General features: G+C 48.7%; 1 protein-coding gene across 8 annotated transcripts in view; it reads right to left on the reverse strand.

Annotated features, from left to right (window-relative positions):
- The window catches only part of LOC110535712 (family with sequence similarity 172 member A), a 246421-nt gene that overhangs the window by 65796 nt on the left and 168198 nt on the right, over positions 1 to 12427 (reverse strand). For all 8 annotated transcript variants that reach the window (XM_021620906.3, XM_021620902.3, XM_090190183.1 and 5 more), the window contains exon 10: positions 8227 to 8311. In XM_021620906.3, the coding sequence (XP_021476581.3) occupies positions 8227 to 8311 (85 nt within the window). The remainder of the gene's footprint in view (positions 1 to 8226; positions 8312 to 12427) is intronic.

Here is a 12427-nt window from a genome sequence, read left to right on the forward strand (position 1 = left end):
CTCAATGGAATCACACAGTTGAGCTGCCATTCTCTGCCATGCTATACACACTTAGAACCACATACTGTGCATACAGTCGATATAGACATACATTCAACATATTGATTTTGGGATGCAACAATGAGCTCGGAATGTTACCATTAAACTACTATTGATGCTGTATTCCTCTCACTGAGGAAACGGACAGACCTCTCCAAGGCCATGGTAGAATCATGTCTATTGACTGGTAGTACTTGGTATCCAACATGTCCTACCTCTGATCTGACTTCAGACACACGTCAGAGAACACCAAGATCAAATTGGACAGACACACACAGTCCTTTCAAAGTGATCAAAGTGACCCGGTCTTTGATAGAAAGCAACCTCCCGTCTATCGTCCCTGCTCCGTTGGCGGAGGAGACAGTCTAGTCTTTTGAGGTAGAGAAACAGGGCAGGAGGGAGAGATGAGGAATGGGGTGTCTACCAGAGCGTGGCCACTGACCTGACATTTCAAAACAATCACAAGCAATTGTCTACCAGACAGGTGTGGAGGGTATGACAATGCTCTTAATCTGTCTGCCATAGGTCCCTCCTAAAGAATTAGCTTCCTCTCAATGTTCCCTTCGGTATCAAGGGGGTTCTTTTTTTATATATTGTCGCCCTAACTTTACGTTCAAGGGCCTACGACCCTGTGTCAGCCTATTCATTCAGGGCCAAAAGGAGTTAATACGCATTTGAACCCGCAAAATGCAGTGCAAGACCTTTGAGTTGTGTAGTTTTGTATTTTCTGTCGGTATGGAAATCGAGGTTATTCTATTTCTCTCCCCCCATCACAATGTCTCCAAAACAGGCGTCAAAAGAATCCATACAGTAGAAAAATGATTGAATACCGCAGTGTTGGGAAGGGCTTGCAAGTTAAGCACTTCACTGTACTTGTGCATGTGAGAAATGAAACTTGAACAAAAGGGAAACAAAGAGAATGACTAAGTAAGATCTCCTGTACAGCTCCAACTGTCTTTACCGAAGCTCTTCCCCCTCCACCTCCTCCACACCAGCCTCTCTATTTTTCACTCGGCGCCATAAATATGACCCCGTCAGAGGCACAACAAACTCAGAGACAGAGCAAAAGGGGGGAAGGATATTAGAACTATTTTCCTCTCTCTCCAGCACTCTGATCCTGTCTGCATGGTGTTTTTGGGGTTCATTACATAAGGCAGCCAAGTGGGTCAGGGCCCGCCAGTCTGCTCCCGAGCACACAGATCAAACACTTTTTAAAGAGGAATAGCAAATGAACGCCATGTTTTCTGATGCTCTACGAGAGAGAGAGAGAGGAGAGAGAGGAGAGAGAGGTGAGAGAGGAGAGAGAGAGAGAGGAGAGAGAGAGAGGAGAGAGAGAGAGAGAGAGAGAGAGAAGAGAGAGAGAGAAGAGAGAGAAGAGAGAGAGGAGAGAGAGAGAGAGAGAGAGGAGAGATGAGAGAGAGAGAGAGGAGAGATGAGAGAGAGAGAGAGAAAGAGAGAGAGGAGAGAGAGAGAGAGAGAGAGAGAGCGAGCGAGAGGAGAGAGAGGAGAGAGAGAGAGAGAGAGAGGAGAGAGAGGAGAGAGAAAAGAGAGAGGAAAGAGGAGAGAGAGAGAGAAGAGAGAGAGAGAGAGAAAGAGAGAGAGGAGAGAGAGAGAGCGAGCGAGAGCGAGCGAGAGCGAGCGAGAGAGAGCGAGCGAGAGAGCGAGAGAGCGAGAGAGCGAGAGAGCGAGAGAGCGAGAGAGCGAGAGAGCGAGAGAGAGAGAGAGAGAGAGAGAGAGAGAGAGAGAGAGAGAGAGAGCGAGAGAGAGAGAGAGAGAGAGAGAGAGAGAGAGCGAGAGAGAGAGCGAGAGAGAGAGAGAGAGAGAGAGAGAGAGAGAGAGAGGAGAGAGCAGGTAGCCATGCGGTTAAGAGCATTGGACCAGTAACCGAAAGGTCGCTGGTTCGAATCCCCGAGCCGACTAGGTGAAGTAATGCCCTTGAGCAAGGCACTTAACGCAAATTGCTCCTGTAAGTCACTTTGGATAGGAGCGTCTGCTAAATGACAATGAGAGAAATGGAGAGAGAAAAGGAGAACCCCCCACCCCCACGCAAAATTACGAGTGTCTACATGAAACTGTATGAAACTTGTATTCCCTCCACCATGGGAGAAAGTGGGAGGGTGGAGTATTTGAGCCTAGACATGAGAGCAAGAAAAATTCAATACATGACACAAGCAGCACAATGATTTGTGTCAATATGTGTAGTGGTGGCGTGTGTTTATACAGAGGAAGAGGCACATGAAAGGCTGTGCAGAATGTGGAGAGATAAAAGGCTGATGAGGCCTGGGAGGAGATGCTGATTACAGCAGCCAGTGTCTCCCCTGAACATAGACATAGACATCTCATTCATTCCCTCATTCACGCCTAAGAATCCCTTATATACTCAGTGCTCCTGCACTATATTTTTCCAGTCTATTGTAATAATCCACCAGTAGACAGGATCTACCATTCCACAAACAAAAAGTAGCTTCCTCAAACACCATAATATTCCTCCGACACAGTCACCTCCGTCTGCATCTAAAAAATAATTTAAAAAACAGCCATTTTTTATGGTGGTCTCAGAGAGGAGGACACTGCCGGGTCAGCGTTTTCCACGAGCGTGTCAGTTGAAAGCATGGCACCAGTAAAATCCAGACGACAGCTATCCCCGGCGATGAGCCCCGTGATGGGATCAGGATCACGGGTCAGAGTTCACCTCTGGTTCACCAACGTTTACCCTAGCCATTTCCTGCGACGCTAGCTCTAGGCTACGCTAACGTCCGCAAAGACAAACAAGAGAGAAAGACGCCCCTTCCTCTCCCCATTTGATCTTTCGATGAGCCAGCAGACAACCCCCCTCCCTAAAAAAAAAAAAAGAAAAGACAAAAAAGAAAGTCAAGCTGAGAAAACAGGAGGTGGCGAGGAGGCGGGCTGCGTTTCCTCTGACAGTTTAACTCAGCAGGTAAACATCCATCAGCCGGACGGACGTGGACCTGTAGGTGGAGTGTGGAGGTGGCGACAAGAACGTTTCACGATCAACAGTAGATGCCGGACCAACGACACTGCAGTTCAGCCTAACCGGCATGCGGCACGGCCACGTACGTACGCACGCACACAGACACACAGCTGACCCACATTGTACCTCGTCCGCTTCGTTCCACAGACTCGCTTTTAGGAAAGCTTAGAGCTCAGGTAAAACGGACCAGACTTCGCTCTCATTGCTCTATTTTACACTCTTGGTTCTAGCACTCAATGCAAACATTCTCACTACTTGATAAATAAAAAATAAAAAAAACATAAAATAAAAAAAGAAAAGTGCTTTCCAAAAAGAAAGATAAACAACTCCTTCAGTACATCAAATAGGAACATCTTCATCTTGATGAACACAATGAGGGTTAATTACGGGCCTGTGTTCAGAACCTTGTAACGGACCAGGACGCGTAATTAAAGTTCAGGTACACATTAACGTACTTTTGTTAGCCATTAATCAGTGTTTACGCTGGGCCTTTGTAATTCATAATCAGGTTCAACAATGAGTAATCGCTAAGGAGTAGGTCCATAATAGAGAGGAGGGAGTGCACACTGATCGTTTCCACTCTCCCAACCTCTGTGGGAGAGAGAGGGAGGCAGAATGGATAGTAGGCCTGTAGGGCGATTCCACGCCAGCGGGAGAGGAAAAATATTTTTGGGTATCTCAGATTTTTCTGGCAATTCTCACATAGGAATTATATTGGGAGGAAGAGAGTTCTTTTTATAATTTTATTTTTTACAATTGTATCTCAAACTGTTTTTTAGAAAATCATGATGAAAGTGGCCATTTGAGATCTACAGTTGAAGTCGGAAGTTTACCTACACTTAGGTTGGAGTTATTAAAACTCGTTTTTCAACCACAAATTTCTTGTTAACAAACTATAGTTTTGGCAAGTCGGTTAGGACATAATACATTTTTCCAACAATTGTTTACAGACAGATGATTTCACTTATAATTCACTGTATCACAATTCCAGTGGGTCAGAAGTTTACATACACTAAGTTGACTGTGCCTTTAAACAGCTTGGAAAATTCCAGAAACTGATGTCATGGCTTTAGAAGCTTCTGATAGGCTAATTGACATAATTTGAGTCAATTGGTGTACCTGTGGATGTATTTCAAGGCCTACCTTCAAACTCAGTGCCTCTTTGCTTGACATCATGGGAAAGTCAAAAGAAATCAGCCAAGACCTCAGAAACAAAATTATAGACCTCCACAAGTATGGAAATTGCTCCCAATGATGAACCAAATGCTTGAAGGTACCACGTTCATCTGTACAAACAATAGTACACAAGTATAAACACCATGGGACCACACAGCCATCAAACTGCTCAGGAAGGAGACGCGTTCTGTCTCCTAGAGAGGAACGTACTTTGGTGCGAAAAGTGCAAATCAATCCCAGAACAACAAAATGTGAAGATGCTGGAGGAAACAGGTACAAAGTATCTATATCCACAGTAAAACAAGTCCTATATCGACAGAACCTGAAAGGCCGCTCAGCAAGGAAGAAGTCACTTCTCCAAAACCGCCATAAAAAAGCCAGACTACGGTTTACAACTGCACATGGGGACAAAGATTGTACTTTTGGGAGAAATGTCCTCTGGTCTGATGAAACAAAAATAGAACTGTTTGGCCATAATGACCATCATTATGTTTGGAGGAAAAAGGGTGAGGCTTGCAAACCGAAGAACACCATCCCATCCGTGAAGCACTGGGGTGGCAGAATCATGTTGTGGGGGTGCTTTGCTGCAGGAGGGACTGGTGCACTTCACAAAATAGATGGTATCATGAGGATGGAAAATTATGTGGATGTATTGAAGCAACATCTCAAGACATCTGTCAGGAAGTTAAAGCTTGGTCGCAAATGGGTCTTCCAAATGGACAATGACCACAAGCATACTTCCAAAGTTGTGGAAAAATGGCTTAAGGACAACAAAGTCAAGGTATTGGAGTGGCCATCAGAAAGCCCTGACCTCAACCCTATAGAAAATGTGTGGGCAGAACTGAAAAAGTGTGTGTGAGCAAGGAGGCCTACAAACCTGACTCCTCTGTCAGAAGGAATGGGTCAAAAATTCAGCCAACTTATTGTGGGAAGCTTGCGAAAGGCTACCCGAAATGTTTGACCCAAGTTAAACAATTTAAAGGCAATGCTACCAAAAACGAATTGAGTGTATGTAAACTTCTGACCCACTGGGAATGTGATGGAAGAAATAAAAGCTGAAATAAATCACTACTATTATTCTGACATTTAACGTTAAAATAAAGTTGGTGATCCTAACTGACCTAAGACAGGGAATTTTTACTCTGATTAAATGTCAGGAATTGTGAAAAACGTATCTATTTGGCTAAGGTGTATGTGAACTTCCGACTTCAACTGTACACATGCCTCCTGTAAGACCCTACGATCGGTGAACCGTACATGATACAGACATCTTGGTGTCATTATAGTCCTTATAGTGCGCACTAACATATATAGTATGTCTACATTCTGAAATACAAATTGACAAATTCATTTGTTCAACACGGATCATAAGGTCTAAAAAAGCTTTTCAAACAAGTTTGTACGTGAGAATTACCAGTACTATCTGAGATACCGACAATATTTTACTCTCCCACTGGCGTGGAATTGCCCTATAGCAGACCTGGTGGATTTGGTCGGACTCCTGTGTTTACAATTCTATCGACCCGCTCACACAGGCAGAACCAGACGCACACTCCCCTATCTAAACAGTGAGAAAGTTAGAGGCATAAACCTTTTACTACTTTAATACACAAGTGAATTTGTCCAAACACTTATGACGCCTTCAAACGGGGGGACGAGCTACACAAATCATCTCTAAACGGTAAATGTATGTATGAATGTACTGTCGCCTCATATTAAATATTTGATCTCAAATCCAAAACGCTGGAGTATAGAAAAGTTTTAACTTCACTGTCCAACTAAATACACAGGGAAGTATATGGCCAGGCAGCAGCCACACACACTTCTCCTAGAGCCACACAAGTCACCTTGCAGTGCGAGGAGGGGATTCACATTGTCACTGTTGTGTGCCTCTAAGCCTGACTCTCGAGTGGGCCTGCCCATCCCTGCCATTCTTCCTCTCTCTCCTGGCTATCTGCTCTGTGACTACAGCCCAGCCTTGGTGTGTCAGACCCTGGGAAGGCCCCAGCCACCCCTCCCCAACCCCGGCCATCCTACAAATCCTGTCCCCCCTCCCAGCACAGCACATGGGGAGGCTTTCCAGCAGGAGATTTGTTCCACTTTATCTGCATATTTAGGCAGTGTTCAGCGTGCTCCTAACTGATAAAATTCTGCCAATCTCTCAGGCCGCTGCCAGCGCTGGAGCAGTGACCTTCTAGGGGAAGATTCCTTTGAAAGAGGGAATGAAAATGAAAGAGAGAGGGGTGGGAGAAAAGCTAGCCAGGCGAGCAGGGAAGCGGTCCAGGTTTTATCACGTTAAAAACAATAAACAGAGATGTTAGCGGACACCCCACCCCCACGCTACAAAACTACCCCTCCGTCCGTCCCTCCCTCCCTCCCTCCAGCCCATAAGTGGGGCATTGCCATGCTGGTACCAGTGTTGTTTTCACAGATGATTAGCAGCAATAGCCAGACAGGCCTGTCTCCACGTCACCATGTCCATCTGCCAAACACCAACCAGCATGGATAACCCCTACGCTATAACCACTACCGCACAGGGAGAGAGAGAGTGAGATAGCTGGTTGGAGGGAAACTCGTCCCTTCAGTGCCGCCACTGACTCCATCCTCACTGCCGACTGCCACTCAAACCCCACATCTGACGGACAGCCAATGGCATGCTTTGGTTTGCCTTCAGACGTCTTAGTGTACGTCTGATCAGGCGCCATTTTCCATAGCCGTCCAGTAGCCTAAAGCTTGCCGGACTTCAGACGAGTGCAGTTGGCTCTTGGTGTGGTGGGAGTGTGGGTGTGTGTATGTCTCCGATGTACAAGGACACGGATGAGTGGGAGGGAGGGACAGAGGGATGAATTGAGAAGCGTTCTCCGCAGACATTCTGGGACGTGGTACTTCTGACATCCTTCCCTCAACTTTTGTCACCTCTGGCCACTCTCTCGTGAGTGGCGGCGCAGTGGTCGGTGCCGCCAAGGACACAAAGACGACCAAATCAACCTTTGACATGAGACCAGAGTCCCGCCTCCAAACTCCAAAGACTTGCTGAGCTGGACGACGACTTCTCGTCCACTTTCTCTCACTATCGCCGACGTCAAAGTCATTCAGGCCAACGGGTCAATCAAATGTGCCCGGGATAAGACGAGCCTGATAACTGCCGAATATAGTGGCAGAACCTCACGGTGTAACGTTCAGGGTTTGTGACTTACCAAAGAAGAAAACACTTTTGAACGGTGCCTATTTTAAGTCCTTTGAGAACGTAACAGTGGCCGGTAGGAGTACGTAACATTAAAATGTCATAGACTTAGCCGGTGGTAACTCGTGGGATAGACACCGGCTGGAATGCGGTTTTAACCAACTCAGCGTGCAGGATAAAGACCCACCCGTTGTATAGATGAGTATAAACAACCTGACCGGCATATAGGCCGACTATTAATGTTGATATATTACATGTTAACTTAGCTAGGGATGCATATGGTATAACATAGAGCAGACGTTTCTTGGAGACGAGACCACCAGTTAGTTCACGGGCCACCCACTGTCCTCTCAACCATGTGTAACCACGTTGTTTTGAACCCGGCAGATCCGATAACGACGGGAGGCATGGCTCCCTGGAAAAACATGCATGTCGACCTATACATTGATCATGACGCCATCCGACAAGTGAGGAGAGGGTAGTCACAATAAGCCTGCATGACCACCATTAGGGTAGTCGTCGAGTGATATGAAGGTACATGCACACAGACACACTCACTCAAATGTTCCATTTAACGTACGGGCAGTTGTCGAGGCCCCGTCACCATGGTCCATCTTTATCATCATGTTCGGGATTACGGATTACAGGCCTAATCCTGAATTAAGGGCAAATTCTCTGGCTGTGACATCATCACTACAAACCATCCACAGAGAGGCCAGAGAGAAATGGAGCAAAACACCACATGAAAAGATTAAAGCGAGAGAGAGAAAATGAGAGAGAGAGAGAGAGAGATGAAAGGTGTAAGGAGTGTTGAATCCACAGTCACACACGCTACCTGCAGAGACGCGAGGACAGTCTGATAGCATGGGCTCCACCGGTGTGTCCAGGGGCTCGGGGCTTGACACCCAGTTACGGCAGTGCTGTGGGGGAGGGGGGAGACAGGAACAAGCAATTAAACGCACTGTGACACATTGCTCAGACAGATCTGATATTGTTTGTGGTGGCGGGGGGGAACACGGCACACCAGGTGCACCAGGGGGGTGTCTACGCAGCCTGGTGACCCATAACCCCTCAAGCTCACCCACAACCCCCCCTCCCCTCAGGGGAGTCCACAGTCTTACACTTAGAGTCTTACCCTGCCTTGACCTTTCCTCAGGTGAAATGCTTTTTACAGTACAGTACATATCAAGCCTACACCACAATGTGCTTGACATACCACTTCAAAAGAAGTGTGTGTGTGTGTGTGTGGTGCGCGTATGTGTGTTTGATGAATCTGTGTGTGGCTTTTGTCCGGTCTCGTTGATGGTGCAGTGTGGTATGTAGGGTTTGATGGGACGCTGGAGGAGCGAGGCAGAGAGGGGGGATGAAGAGGAGGAATGCATGGAGAAGACGTTCCTGAGATAAGATAAAAGTTAAACAGAAGAAACAGAAATGTAAAAGAGATTAGGCTGTGTGCAGCTGGCCTCTTTCTGAATCACTGCTTATCTACACTTGTTTACCTTTCGCCCCAGTCCTCCTGACAGCCATTACAGTGCTATGTGTGAGGGGGTGTGTGTGTCTGTGTGTTTGGTGGTGGTGGTGGGGGTGTCCTCTCCTACAGAGCTTTGCAGCTCGCCCCCACCCCATCCTTGAACTCCGTCTACGGCCACCCCTACCCTCTTCACCCAAACCCAGCGACCCCCCCCTCTCCCAAGGCCCTGCTTCTGCCTGACAGAGAGGGTCTGGCTGGGGCCAATCAGGGAAGACAGCACCCCAACACATCCCTACCCTGTCTGGAGACAAGATAGACCTACGGGTCACATCACACCTCCGCTGGCCTGTCGCAAGCCCCCCCCCCCACCCAGGGGTCACCCACCTGCGTCATCTGGACACTCCCGTGGGTGTAAGAGAGAGAACGAGACAGTGAGCATGTGTGTGAGAGACAGAGTGAGAAAGAAAGAGACCGCGCGTGTGTGTGTGCTTGAGCACTTCTGGAAGATTGAGACAAATGTGGTGAAGAGGCCACACCGCTCGGTCGGCCCTTACGCTTTCTCTCTGTTGTCCTCGACACATCCGGGGCAGGCCCCTTTCAGATTGATATACTACTGTACGCGTCTTCAGCAGCCTACAACACTCTATTTTCAGCTTTTTCCTCCATGACAACAACTTCAGCGACTTTAGGAGAGGATTCACACACGCACACACACACACACACACAAGATGATCTCATTTGTGGTGCCGTGAGGTACGGTGGTAGAATCATGTGATGGGGAAGTTATTTTGAACAACTCAATGTAAATTCAACGGAAGGACTGTCAGTTCGAGGAACTTCCGTCACGCACAAGTCGTCCGAATCAATCCACCTTTATTCATGTCTCCGGCGAATTATTAACACACACACAAATGTACCCGACGAGGAAGTACGGAGAGAAAGGGATGTATTGATGGGGATGTAGCTATAAGTGTCAGCACACATCCGCGTTGCAACCTATCAAACAAAACACAACCAAACAAGGGAACGTTAGCAAATCCTCCATGTCGCCGCATTGGAGTGCTTCTCCTTCCCCTCGTTCCCCCTTCATCCTGTCAATCGAGTGTGGCAGGAGTGAGCAGTATGGGGAAGAGAGAAGAGCTGTGTGTGTGTGCCATCTTGGAAAACAGGCGTTCATTGTTGTATTTTTAGATGCCGAGCTTTGCCCTAGTTGTGCTCTTTGGAGGGAGTGCAGGCAGGCAAGCAGGCAGGCAGTCAGGCAAGCAGGCAGGCAGGCAGGCAGGCAGGCAGGCAGGCAAGCAGGGCTCCTTGACTGGTACATCAAGTGTCTCATTGTATCTCCCTAATTCATTCCGTCTGGGAGAAGAAGACGTCAGCTGTGCTGCGCTGTGAGCGAAGGGGAGCCATTTCAAAGACAGCCCTCCCGCTCCCCGCCAATGGAGGAACAGGGGCCGGCGTTTCAATAGGTTTGCCAAGGCAAACCCCGGCGTTGAGGGAGCAGTGAGAGCAACTGTCAGAGAAAGGCTAACCCGCTGCACGGGATTAGAGGATGGAAGTTGACAAAAGGAAGGCACATCGGGAATCTCTCACAGACATGATTATTCTCATCGCTTCAAGCCGGGGCGCCGATCAATGGCACTGCTGAACTGAGTGAGACGCCACGAACATAAACAGGTCACCTTGGTGCGCGCGTGTGTGTGTGTGTGTGTGCCCCGCTCCAGGTAGGGTTTGAAAGGGGGAATACGTGTCAAATGAAAGACGATACGCGCCAGAGTCAACATACAGAGCAGGCAGCATGTGATACAGTCAGTGGCAGATGGAACCACGCAGGGATACAAGAACACTGATTTACATCCTGTAAGTTAATGTGTGAGAGAAATGTGCTCGACTCTCTCTCTCTGTGTGTGTGTGTGTGTGGCTGTACCGTGTGTGTTTGTATTTTAAAAGGAACAGAGCCGGGAAGAAGCTTGCGCGCGCACACACACACACACACATACACACACACACGCACGCTGCAGCGTTTTACCAATGAACTAATTCAGTCCCATCTTCATTATTCATCCGAAACATCTGGATCCCGAGTCCCAGAGTCCCACAATCCCTTTGGGGCCGTGCCGGTCGGAAGCCGGTGGCGGCTGGGGCTTAGCGGGATGCTAACAGCGCTCGTAATGGTGCACTATAATGCTTTGAGAGTGTAAACGGCAGACAGGTGTCACGGCGAAAACAGATCCTACCTGTGCGACACTCCTCAGCCTCCCTATCAGGCCTATAATAAAGCCACCTGTTCTGGGCCACAGCCTGCAGTAAAACCTGCCTCCCATCTCGCTTACTGACTAGGCCACTTTACCAGCACAAACACGTGTTGCTGCTGTGTGTGTGTGTGTGTGTGTGTCTACCTAACGATGCTGCTCCAGCATCTAAGACATGGCTAACAGTGCTGAGACCAGTAGCCTACAATACGGCTGGTGGAAGAGCTGACAATAGGAAGCCCGTAGGTTCCCCGCCCACCTTAACGCACAAAACACACACAACTGATCCCCGATCAACATGCCGGCGCGTCGCCCACTCTACCACCTTCCCCTTCCAACTCCGTAGCCCGTCACGCGTACCGCCACTTCAAAACGTCTCAGCCCCCCCCCCTCCCCCCACCCCCCACCCCCCACCTACTCTGACATCACTTTAGTGCCTGTGACCCTCCCTTTCGGTCTTTCCCTTCCGCCCTCCCTGTGGGGCAGCTCCCACTACTGTGTGTGTAATCTCAGTGAATTATGACAGTTTATTCATGGCTGTGCTATGCTGTGCGATCGTACGTGGCCACCACCGTGACAGAGGACACCTTGGGCTGTGACAGGCTGCCAAGCTGCACACCATCCACCTCTCTCTCACTGTCCTGTGCTCTCTGCTCCTCAGCCATCACTGTCCAGCGCCACGTCTCCCTACCTCTAACTGCATTCCATCCGTTCCTCATTTCCCTTCCAACCTGCCCTCTTGTTTTTCTCTCTTTGAGCTTTCCCTCCCTCCCTCTCCGCCTCTGTGGGCCCACTATAATTGAAGGCTTCTATCGAGTGCTCGCTCTACCTCTCCCTGCTGTGTGACGTCATCTGTCCGTCGTCTGACCCATTAGCTCTATATCGCCTGTCCCAGCGCGCGCTGATCTCTAAATCCCTCTCTCTGCTCCTCTCTCCCCTCCCCTCCCCTCATCCCTAACCCCATGACCCCCAGGGGGAGGGAATTACCACTGTCCGACAGGAGCAGCGCACCGCACCGCCAGGGGTGCTGCTCTAACACGCACACACATACACACACACACACACACACACACACAATTGCTGGGAGGGCAGCCCAGACGGCGCTACACCGGGGAGATCTGCCACTGAACCTGAATAATGTTCCAGATATAAATATAGAGGACGTGTGTGTGTGTGTGTGTGTGTGTGTGTGTGTGTGTGAGTGTGAGTGTGAGAGCGAGAGATAGAGATATGTTTGGGATCTCGCTGTATTGTAAGGTCACCTGATTGAGGTATAGCCACCACAGAGGCCCTGCAGGGTGTGTGTGTGTGTGTGT

This window comes from Oncorhynchus mykiss, chromosome 11 (assembly GCF_057628025.1).
Source record: "Oncorhynchus mykiss isolate SJ-2025 chromosome 11, ASM5762802v1, whole genome shotgun sequence".
Taxonomy (NCBI): Eukaryota; Metazoa; Chordata; class Actinopteri; order Salmoniformes; family Salmonidae; genus Oncorhynchus; species Oncorhynchus mykiss.